This window comes from Neomonachus schauinslandi, chromosome 1 (genome assembly GCF_002201575.2).
Source record: "Neomonachus schauinslandi chromosome 1, ASM220157v2, whole genome shotgun sequence".
Lineage (NCBI taxonomy): Eukaryota > Metazoa > Chordata > Mammalia > Carnivora > Phocidae > Neomonachus > Neomonachus schauinslandi.
Window position 1 is genome coordinate 117,848,495 of NC_058403.1, and position 12,507 is coordinate 117,861,001.

At 35.2% G+C, this 12,507-nt stretch overlaps 1 protein-coding gene across 2 annotated transcripts in view; it reads left to right on the top strand.

Annotated features, from left to right (window-relative positions):
• Positions 1-1,937: 1,937 nt before the first annotated feature.
• The window catches only part of TFDP2 (transcription factor Dp-2), a 114,653-nt gene continuing 104,083 nt past the window's right edge, over positions 1,938-12,507 (top strand). The window contains exons 1-2 of one of the 2 annotated variants that reach the window (XM_044915344.1): positions 1,938-2,041; positions 9,458-9,524. In XM_044915344.1, coding sequence (XP_044771279.1) covers positions 2,027-2,041; positions 9,458-9,524 — 82 coding nt within the window. In that variant the 5' untranslated portion in view covers positions 1,938-2,026. The remainder of the gene's footprint in view (positions 2,042-9,457; positions 9,525-12,507) is intronic. The other variant, XM_044915346.1, reaches the window with a different exon arrangement.

The following is a 12,507-nucleotide window of genomic DNA, read 5'->3' on the forward strand; positions in this document are numbered from 1 at the left end:
TTATCATTGAAATATTGTAAATTCAGTGGTTTTGTTTTTTTTTTTTAAGGATTTTATTTTTGAGAGAGCACACGCACACGTGCCCACATGAGCAGGGGGAGGGGCAGAAGGAGAGGGACAAGCAGACTCCCTGCTGAGTGGGGAGCCCAACTCAGGGCTCCATCATAGGACCCTGAGATCATGACCTGAGCCAGAGTCCGATGTTTAATTGACTGAGCCACCCAGGCACCCTGAAAAATTGTAAATTCAGTGTTTTACTGAAAAGTAAAAACACCTTTTTTTCACCCACAGAGTTTTACTTGTAGATTCAAATTCTACTATATGAGGCAGACAGTTGGAGCCTCCATTTCTTGAAGCCCCGTTGTTTATGGTCTTTCCAAAATTAAGTTTTATTTTTTCCTTCCCCTTAAGTGTCTTATTAAAGCTTCAATTTTGAAATAATGTAAAATAAGAGGAAAGTTTCAAAACATAGGGCAAAGAACTCCTGAATACCCTTTACCCAGATTATCCAGTTGTCAGCATTTTGCCACACTTGCTTTATCCTTCCCACTTTCTCTCTGTATACAGATTATGTATTTTTTTCATCATTTGAAAGTAAGTTGCTATTATTATACCTCTCCGCTTCTAAATATTTTGGTGTGTTTTTTCTAAAAACAAGAACACTCACTTAAAAAAACCCACAATCTTCTGATCAACACAGGAAATGGAACACTCAAAACAATGCTGTTATCCAGTCTGTGGGCCGTATTTCAGTTTTTCCAGTTGCCATAATAATGGCCTTCGCAGCAGTTATTTTTTCTGGTCCAAAGTCCAGTCAAGGATCATGTTGAATTTAATTTTTATGTGACTACAGTCTTTTTAAACCTAGAATGTTTGTCAGGTTCCTTTTTTCTTTCATTACACAACAATTTTTGAAAAGTTCAGTCCATTATTTTATAGAATGCCCCTCAATTTAAATTTCTCTGGTATTTCCTCATGATTAGATTTAGATTACGCTTTGGGTGGAAATATCTCAGAAGTGGTATTCTATCCATCTCAGTGCACTTGTGGAGATGCATGATGTTGGTTTGTGTCATTGTTCGTGGTCATTTGGTAGGTTTGATGACTTTGGCTAAGTGGTGGGTGCCAGGTTTCTTCACTGTAAAATTGGAATTAATCGGTGTTTTGTGGGGTGATATTTCAAGACTATGTAAATATCCTGTTTCTTACCAACTTTCACTCACTGAAGTTTTATTATCTATTGGTAATCCTTGTCTGATTAATCAGTTATTATTATGATGTTTACAAATTGATTTTCTCATTTCTTCATTCATTTATATTTACTATTTGGTATCGTATTGCAAAGGAGCTTTCCCTTCTTCCTCATTATTTGTTTCTATCAGTATGAAGTCCGGAATTGTTATTTTATTCAAAGAGTTTATAGTCTATTATAATCTGTTATTATCAGTGTATACTTTGGTGCCCAGTTGTTCCAAATTGTCCAGTTGTAGGCTCTTTAAGCTGACTCCTGTATTCTTTTAATATGTCTCCCATCATTTTTTGAGCTCTTCCTTATTGTAGGTACAATAAAATGTTCTAGTCTTATCTTCCACATCTCTTACCCCAGCCCTGGAATTAGCTACTTCTCCAAGAAGCCCTGGTGTTTCTTTCACTGTGTTATCTAAAGCAACATAGTGATATTTCAGAGCCCAGGTTTTATCAACTTGTTAGCTGAATTGATTTGGTCAAATTATTTAACCTCTGTAAGCCCCAACTTGTAATTGGAAAATGAGGATTAAAATGGTACATATCTCACAGTGTTTTTGTGACAATTAATTTAAATAATCCACTTAAAGAACAATGCATGTCACATGTAAATATGACATAAACATTGCCTATTATTATTATTACATTACTATTCCCTCTTTTTTCCCCCTTTAACAGGATATTCTTTTAAAGAATTATTGAAGACGAAGTTTTTTTTTATTTTTGTTTTTTGTTTGTTTTTTAATGGCTTTACAGAATTTTAAATCGAATACAATTTGACATGACGGCAAAAAATGTAAGTATTTGTAAATTTTTAAATGTAAGTATTTTTAAAGTGAGTTGTACTTTTTCCTTTGCACATTTTCTTCACTATTCTTATTAATCAAGTTCAATTTACTGGCATTAGTTTATAATTGTTTTTGTTTATGCAAAGAATGAGATAGTGAACTTTAATGCTATTGAATATAGCGCTTGAATGGGCATGGTAGCATTCTTGTAAATTGCTGCCAAGTTGTGCCTTCTCAACAGCTGCAAAATTGCTATCTCTAGAAAGTTCCCCAACCCTCTCCTTTTTTGGTACTGTAATAAATTTTTGTTTTGGTACTTGCTGGAGATTTACTAGCCTTATCGAGAAAAATCACTCTTTTCTTTGGCCCAATTTTTTTCTTGTGGACTTACTCAAGGAAATATGCATACTGAGATGTTGTTCAGAAGAAGCTTACTGTCCTCCATGAGATGATCCCTGAGGGGACATTAGGTTTTCGATGTTTTGGAGGAGTTACTCAGTTTCTTTCCTCTGCTCAAGGCTTTTATTTCTGAATCTACTTCAAGTTATTTTTTTATTGTCTGACTGTATCAACAGATTTGTTTTCAGTTATGTGAAGGATTATGCCAGAAAATAAATATTGCGACATATAGGGAAATAACTTCTAATTGCTTTACCGTTCCCAGATTATGATTTCGGAATCTTTGATTGCACATAACAGAAATCTGCTTAGGCTACCTTAAAGAGGGAATTTATTATAAAGATGCAGGAATGTCTCAAAGACTTTAAGAGTAAGAATTTAGTGGGCCCTTAGAAAGATCTGGGTGCAAGAATTTGAAATATACCAGGAATTGAAGCAGTGTTTAGTTTCCATATATTATCTCTGCTTGTCTGTGTGCATCTGCTTCATACTCTGTCTCTCTCTGCAAATCATGCTCCTTAGTTCTCCAGGCAGCCTCTCAATATATGTGTTACAGAACCAGCCTGTTCAGAGAAAGAGAGGTGCGAAGCAAAGGAGGAAGACAGCTTGACAGATCTTGTCTGCCCGTGTGAGCTCCAGTTTCAGACTCCTTGGGGTGGACCTTGGTGCTGCTCAAGTGTGATATCTACTAGTGGTTTACTTAATTGTGACCAGGAGAAGCAAGCGTTACATTGTGTGAAAAGGTCCCCTTGTCAGCCAGACAGATAGTTCCAAATACTGCACATTATACATCTAAAGAATAACATTTTAAAAAAAACCCTTCATGATTTACCTCTATTTTCCTATTATTACCCTTGCTTTTGACATGCTATAAGCAGCTATAAGCAGATATAGATTTTGCTTCATTATCATGTAACTAATTTTATTAGGATAAATTATCAGGAATACTCTGCTTTAATCTAAGATTGTTATATATATATTTGTTAAGGTGCTGTTTGGGGAAAAGAAGAAGCAAAGTTTTAGTCTGTGTATTGGGAATTTTCTTGCAGAATATTCTCTTGATTTTTTTCTCCTTAGGAAAAAAGGGAAGTAAAAGTTATCCTGAACCACAAGCTGGTTAACGTTCAAATAGCAATCATATTTTAGCTTAAAATGTACCTTGAATCAAATATCATTTTCCTAGTCATATGTACAATTTGCTGTATTAAAAGTTGTTTCCCTAAAGTAACATAAAGCATTTGAACCAGTGGTAATTATACTCCCCCTATTTTGTTTGTATATTTGGAAGAAATCAAACAGTGAGCAATGTGTTTCTCTTTCTGCTATGGCAACCTAGGGGGAGAGGGATAAGTGATGAGCTGATCCTCTTGATATTTTAGAGTTAGGGACATGAAGAGGTCAGGCCTCAGATTGGGCTGAGCTGACGCATGTGGGAAAGAACTGAAATAGGCTGTCTGAAAATAACCATTCATAACTGCCATTCTGCAATAGAGAAGAACATTTTTGTGGCTCTTAATATGTTTTGTCAAGATACTTACTGAAAGGATTATACTAGTTCACACTGCCATGAGTAATTCATTCTCCTCCCTGCCCCCAGTATATGTACCTGATACTGTTCTAGGCTCCTGCCTTTTGGGGGCTTATAGTGTCTTTAGTGAGAGAAGGTAATAAATACATATATAATGTCAGGTAATGATAAATGTCATGAAGAAAAGTAAAACAGGGTAAGAAGAAAGAGAATGATGGCAGTGAGGGAGAGTTCTTTTAACTTAGGTGTTCAGAGAGTTCTCTTTAAGGAAGTGATGTTTAGACAGAAGTGCTCTTGAGTCTCAATCCAAGAAGAGGAAGCCAGCCTTATGAGTATCTGGGAAAAGAACATTCCAGGTAGAGGCAGGAAAAGGTGTGGTTGTTCAAGGAACAGCAAGATGACCAGTTTATAAGTGGAACAGAGTAAGCAAGGAAAAGTGGTGGGAGATGAAGTCAGAAAGAAAGCAGGAGCCAGATCATATGGAGCCTCAAAGACTGAGGTGATGGGTGTGTATTTAAAATGTCAGTAAGAGGGCGCCTGGGTGGCTCAGTTGGTTAAGCGACTGCCTTCGGCTCAGGTCATGATCCTGGAGTCCCGGGATCGAGTCCCGCATCGGGCTCCCTGCTCGGCAGGGAGTCTGCTTCTCCACCTCCCACTCCCCGTTTGTGTTCCCTCTCTCTCTGTGTCTTTCTCTGTCAAATAAATAAATAAAATCTTTAAAAAAAAAAAAAATAAATAAATAAATAAATAAAAATAAATAAAATAAAATAAAATGTCAGTAAGAAGCCATTGGAGATTTGGTGGATAGTTGGATGACCTGACTTACTGTTTTAGAAAGTTTGTCCTGGCTGCTGAGTGACTAGACCGAAGAAGGGCATAATAGAAGCAGGAGACTCATTTGGCACTTACCTCAGTAGTTCAGACAACAGAGTATGGTGATTTGGGCTGGGGTAATGATATCGGAGATGGGGAAAAGTGGCTGGATCTAGGATGAATTTGAAGGGACAGCCATTAGGAGTTACTGAGTTATTAGGATATGGGGGCAGGGAAAAAGTTAAAGAAGACTTCTCAGTATTTTGCTTGTGTAACTGGATAAATGGCTTGTTGTTTAATGAGAAGAAAAACTCTTAGGGAACTGTGGGATTTTGTGGCAAACTCAACAATCATTTTGAACATATTAAAGTTAACACACCTAAAAATGTCCAGGTTAGAGATATTGGCTAGGTAGTTTGATAAATGATTCTGGAGCTCAGAGGAAAGGTTGGAATTGGATATAGAAATTTTGGAGTCATTTCATATTAAATTATTTTAAAGCAGTGGTACTGCATGAGATTATATAGAACGTGAATGGATAGAGTATACATGAGAACCCAAGGTCTGAGCACAGGGATTCTCCGGCATCTGGGGAGGAGGAGAAGCAGCGAAGGAGACTCAAAGAATGACCAGAAAGGAAGGAAGTAGTGTTATCCTGATGATCTGGAAGCCAAGTGAAGAAAGTGTTTGAAGAAGAAGGGAATGCAATTGTGTCACATGCCAATGAGAAGTAAGTAACTCTTAGACATGGAAGAGATTGCCCAGGTCTTACAGAGGCATCATTAAACATGTATTCAAATATTTACATCCTTATTTTCTGTTTCTCATTTTATATATCTCTTATGAGAACAGTTTTTTGTGAAGAGTTGTTTTTGTCTTACCCATGCCATAGTAGGTCTCATGGTTCCAAATGATAGAAACCCTATTTAAAACAGTTTTAAGGCAAAAAGTGGAATGTATTGATTCACACAACTGAAAAGTCTGGGATGCTCTAGCTTCAAATACATCTGGTTACGGGGGATCAATGATGGTGTCAGGGATCTATGTCCCTTTTTCCATCTCTTTGCCACAATATGGTAGCAAAATACCCTATATTGTGTTTATAATTCTTACCTCAGAAGGAGAGAAGGAGCTTTTCCTTTTTAGCACTAATATTTCAAATTCTATGGAGGAGCTTTGGTTTACCCTGCTTGACCCACATGCTTAGATAAGCCAATGTGGAGAAAGAAGTGGGCCAAGTCTGGGTCATGGGTCCACTTCTGCTGACATGGCAACAATTGAGGCTCAAAGATTAACAGTCATACTGGAACTACATGGATTGTGGGATGGATCATTTTGCTAAAAGGAAGGTCTGTAGAGCTGGCAATATATTCATTGTTTCTGGGATAAAATTGTTGTTAAATAGTATCTAGTATCCGCTGATACTCTTCATGACCGCAAATACAGGTGTGTTCTGACTTAAGCTCATTCAGTATAGGATAAAGAATTTGAAAGGTAATTTGATGTATATTTTTTGCCTCATCAAAGAATCTTTTAAAAAATATGTAAGCCATGATACTCATTACAGAAAAATTAGAGAATACAGATAAAGAAACTAGCCTAGAGATTATCAGCAGAATTTTGCCTAGGAAGACATCTGGTGTATATACAAATGTGTGTGTGTGTGTGTGTGTATAACAGAATGTGTGTAAATATTTTTAATAAAAATTAGGTCATACTGTTTTTTTTAGCTTAATCTCGATGATGATGAATGTCTTTTCTTGTCTTAATATCTCTGCAACATCATTTTAAATGACTGTTTTATGTTTTATGTTATGCGCTGTATGGACATTACACCAGTTTCCTAATATTGGCCATTAAGTTATTTCCACTTTTTTCTTTTTTTTTTTTTAGCTTTTTGTTTATTTTTGCTTACTCATTGGATTTTTCCCATAAAGCAAAGTCTTATGAAATTACTAGCCCACAGGGTGTGTGCTTTTGTTTCATGTTACTAAATTGTGTTTCAGAAAGGTTGCACTTTTTTATATATTCATCAGTGATGTATGAAAGTGCCATTTCCCTTTATTTTCTTTTTAGTCTTTGCCAGTGTAATCAACAAAAAAATGGTATGTAGTTTATTCATTTCTCCAGTTGCTAGTTAGGTCAAACTGGTGTTCTGTATGTTCATTGGTCACTTGCATCTCTCTTTTGTGAATTGTCTGTGTCAGTGTTGAAGAGTTAAAAGCCATTACCATTTGAATAACAACCCACACTTGGGTATTGCTTTTGTCACTAACAATCATATTCATGTAATTATTTAATTTGATCTAAGGAGCTCTCTGAGTTTGTCATGCACATATGTATTGTTGTCTCCATTTTGCAGTGACTGTCCCAAGATAACCTTGCTTGTGAATGGCAGAGCTGAACTCAGAGTACAGATCATCTCACTCTGAATCTTCTTTTCTTTCAGTTTTGTCAATCTAAAATGTTAAATGTCAGTGAAATTATAAGGTTATTAATGGGAAATATGGTTTGAACCCTAAAAATTGGGCTTGGATATTTTTTATTCTACAGACATTTAGTGACTGTTTACAGTATGTCACACAATGTTTGAATCTCCAGATAGAAAACTTTTCTCAGGACCTTATTAGGTGAAAAATTCTATATAAAATGAATTCACCTTTTACCTTTGCTCTGTGAATCATTATTATTATTATATCCTTCTTAAATAGAATAAGGAAAGAAAAGCTATTTTTTCCTCTCCCAGCCAACTTTTTCTACTCTCAATCTTTTCTTTGAATCTTTATAGTGTTTATGAAAGCAGAGATTAATAAACTTTTGAAATTTTAATTAAATTAATTTTAGTAGTATTTATATAAACTCTAAATACAAATACCTCCCCTCCATCTATTAGACCAAAATTAGCATACAGTATTGACTCACAATTGACCTTTATCTTTTTAGAGTTTAATTTGTTGGTTATTAAGATGCAGATATACTGCTGCTTAAAAAGTTTCCAAATTCATTCTCTGCTCCACTCTGCAGAAGTTGGCCATTAAGAGCAGGTGTTTAAACATAACAGTAACCCAGTAACTGTGAACTCTCCACTGTGAATATGTGGTTTCAGTTGAGGTTTTTGCCGTTATCTTTGTATAATAACAAAAAGGTGTAAACTGATGCTTTTGAAATTATTATAATACATGGATTAAACAACCGCATTGTATTAAGCATAGAATATTAAAGGCTGTCTTTGCCTTCTTTGCTTTCTTTTTACAGTAGAACACCAATGAAAGTTTGTCTTTTTATAGGAGAAAAGTGTTCTTTGTTTTGTTTTGAGGCATGTTAGTGATGCCACAGTAAACTCTTGGCATTTACAAATTGAACACTTAACATTAATATTTGTGAGCAATTCTGGAGATCCAAGTGGTGGTAATTTGTTGCAAATTTTGTTGCATAGGATTTACTTCTAACAGCATAATTATAAGAAACTAGATAGAATTAAGTATCTGCACCATTATCTACATAGAATTGAGAAAGTGCATTTTAGATGTCTTCCACTCAGCTGCTGTCATAAAAATTTAGTATTAGATCCTAGAGATAGGTTTGCATCAGAATTATTTTTCCATGATGTAAATGATATGTAGAAATATTTCTGGTAACATATGTCTTGACAAAAAGAAACAGCTATTAGTAGTACATTCGAATTACTAAATAATGAAATAATTAGCTATTACATTATGAAATTATAAAGTATCAGATGAGTGTGCATGAAGAATAGACAATGCTAATGCAGTGGGTAGTTTAAAAATAACATTAAATGCACAGATATGAAGTTATAAAGCTTAGCTTGCTTTAAAATCTTTTTGATGTGCTAGTACTTTGAGAGGATGTTTGAGGTACCAAGTTAGCATTGATATTTGAAGATTACAAATCTATAAGGATTAAAACAATAACATAATAGTAATCGTAGAATCATTTATTGGAATCTTGCTTTATGTCCAGTTTTCAAAAATGGAGAGTTTTTTTCCTCCTGGCTCTATAATAAATTTTTAAAATTCTGATGATACTACCATAGTTAGCTCTATGATTCCAAGAAGTCCAGTGGCTATCACATTAAATGAAATAAATTGCCTAAATAAATAAACACACTTGCTATAGATAGTCCCTTGGGTATCATATTAATAGTAATGAAGGTTAACATGATTGAGCACTTTGTGCCATACACTATGCTAGATGCTTCACATGAACTATCTTAATCTTCCTAATAACCTAAACTGATAAGCACTTCTAGCACCCTTCAGTTTACAGTTGAGGAAACTGAGGTGTAGAGAGCTTGTGTGACTTGACCACAACCACTCTGGTCTTGATGGGCCAGAGTATGAGCCCACGCAGTTGGATTTGAGACCAGTAGACCTCACCTCTGCAGTGTGGTATTAATGGTCTTTATCTGATCTATTACATATCATAATGTTGAAAAGCATTATAGGCAGTGATTATGAACAATAAAAATTAAGGGCAGCATTAATTTTTTTCAGGCAACATTTTCTTTTTAACTCTACTCCTATTGATGACATAATTAATTCATTTTTATGTGGCTATCTGTAGTATTTGATGCAGTTCTTCAGTAGAAAGTATAAAATAGCTTATTAAATGATCATGTAATACTTAAGATCCTATTTTTAATTTTTAAAACTATTTTATTCAGGTTGGTTTGACTTCTACAAATGCAGAACTGAGAGGATTTATTGATCAGAATCTCAGTCCAACAAAAGGTAAGGACAGATGAATAGAAATTTTCTGCATTGAGCTAGTTTAATTGCATTTGTTTTATAAAATATGCAGCTACATGTATTACTTTAATAATTATATAATATGACTGTGTTGTGTTATCATATACCAAATAACTTGTATCATATGAAAGTAGTTCTGAGAGGTGGGGGGAGAGAGAGAGAATGAGGGGAGAGAGAGTGTGTGGGGTATTTTTTTTTTTAAGATTTTATTTATTTATTTATTTGAGAGAGAGAGAGAGAGAGAGAGAGCACGAGCAGGGGGCGGGGCAGAGGGAGAGGAAGAAGCAGACTCCCTGCTGAGCAAGGAGCCCGATGTGGGGCTTGATCCCAGGACCCTGAGATCATGACCTGAGCTGAAGGCAGACGCTTAAGCAACTGAGCCACCCAGGCACCCCTGAGAGTGTATGTGGTATTTGTGTTACTTTTCTCCATCTCTTTCCTAAGAGGTCTCTAAGACCACCTGTTGTTGTTGTTGTTTTTTAGAGAGAGAGAGAGCCCATGTGAGAGAGAGGGAGGGGTGGGAGGGCAGAGGGAGGGCGAGAGAGAATCCCAAGCAGGCTCCATGCCCAGCACAGAACCCAATGTGGGGCTTGATCTCACAATCCTGAGATCATAACCTGACCCTAAATCAAGAGTTGGATGCTTAGACGACAGAGCCACCCAGGCGCCCCTAACACCACCTTTGATTAATGATCCTGTTACAATTGAAACTAACTGTTCAAGTCACTTTTTTCTTGATTTTCTTGCTTGAAAGCCTTACTTCTAGTGGTTTAACTTGTAAGGAGGTAGAGTAGAATGCATGAATATATGTAAAATTCCTGTATCTAATATATGGTTTACTGAAGAAATGCTTATATCAGAAATCTGACCTACCAGTACAAGAATTGATGCAGGACTTTGTCTGTATCTTGCTGTATGTATCTTTCAACAGTATCTTACAGTATGTAGAGATAACATACTGAAATATTTATGGTTGAAATGATAAGATGTTTGGGATTGGCTTCAAAATAATCCATTGGGGGAAGAAGAGTAAAGTGGGTGGAATTATAGATAAAACAAAACTATCTGTAAGTTGATTAAATTCTTTATGCTGGGTGATAGCTGTATGGGGTTTCATTATTCCTTTCTCTCTTCCCTTGTATACATTTGAAATTTTTCATTATTAAAGGTAGGAACAAAATATATGTCATTATAATACAGATAGCTATGAGAGAAACATATACCCTCAAAGGGTATATGCCCTGGAGAGAAGGCTAGAGAAGTCTGTATTTCAGTATAAAAAAAGTCTAGCTTAATAATAAAGCCTGTAGAGTTATTGAAAATTTAAATACGTGTTATGAAACAGTAAAAGACATACTACAAGCCTCAGTGCTTCTCATTTTTTTCCAATTTTTTCATTGTAGTAAAATACACAACATAAAATTTACAGCTTTAATCATTTTTAAGTGTACAGTTCAGTGGTATTAGGTACATTCGTGTTGTGTAACCATTACCACCATCCATATCCATAACTTTTTATCTTGCAAAACTCAAATTTTGTGCTCATTAAACAATAACTCCCCATTCTCCCCTCCCCTAGTCTCTGGCAACCACCATTCTACTTTCTGTCTCTATGATTTTGACTACTCTAGGTACCTCATGTAAGTGAAATCCTAATAGTAATTGTTTTTTTGTGACTGGCTTATTTCATTTAGCATAATGTCCTGAAGATTCATCCATGTTGTCGTATATGTCAGAATTTCCTTTCTTTTAAGGTTGAATACTACCATTAGGTATATATACCACTTTTGCTTATCATTCATCCATCAGTGGACACATGGGTTGCTTCCATGTTTTAGCTATTGTGAATAGTGCTTCTATGAATATGGGAGCACAAATATCTCTTTGGGACCTTCTTTGGGTGTATACCTAGAAGTGGAATTTCTGGGTCATATGATAATTCTATTTTTAATATTTCAGAGGAATTGCCATTCTGATTTCCAGCAGCTGTACCATTTTACATTCCCATGAATAGTGCACAAGGGTTCCAATTTCTTCACATCCTTGCCAGTACTTATTTTGTTTTTTGTTTTATTATAGCCATCCTAGTAGATGTAAAGTGATATCTTACTGTAATTTTGATTTGTATTTCCCTAATGACTAGTAACGTTGAGCATTTTTTTATGTGCTTATTGGCCATTTGTATATCTTTGAAAGGTCTGCTCAAGTCCTATGCCCATTTTGAATTGGATTAATTATTTAGGAATTGTTATGTATACTGAATATTAATCCCTTATAAGATAAATGATTTGCAGATATTTTCTTCTGTTCAGTAGGTTGTCTTTTCACTGTCTTTATAGTTTCCTTGGATGTGCAAAAGTTCTTTATTTTGCTGAAGTTCAATTTGTCTATTCTTTCGTTGCCTTTGCTTTTCGTGTCATACCTGTGACATGGTTGCCAAATTTAGCATCCTGAAGATTTTCCCCAAAGCTTTCTTCTAAGAATTTTATAGTTTTAGTTCTTTAGTTTAGGTCTTTGATCCATTTTGAGTAATTTTTTGTATATGATTTAAGAGTCAAACTGGAATAAGGATATCCAGTTTTTCCATTACCATTTATTGAAAGACTGTCCTTTGACCATTGAATGGTCTTGGCACTCTTGTCAAAAATCAATTGACCGTGTATGTAAAGGTTTATTTCTGGGCTTTTTATTCTGTTCCCTTGGTCTGTATGTCTGTATGTCAGTACCATAATGTTTTAATTACTGTAGTTTTGTAATAAGTTTCAAAGTTGAGAACTGTGAACCCTTTAACTTTATTCTTTTTCAGGATTGTTCTGGCTATTTAGGATTCCTTGCAATTCCACATGAATTTGAGGATCAGCTTTTCCATTTCTTTGAAAAAGGCTGTTAGAGTTTTGATAGACATTGCATTGAATCCATAAATCACTTTGGTTTTACTGACATCTTAACAATGTGAAGTCTTCTT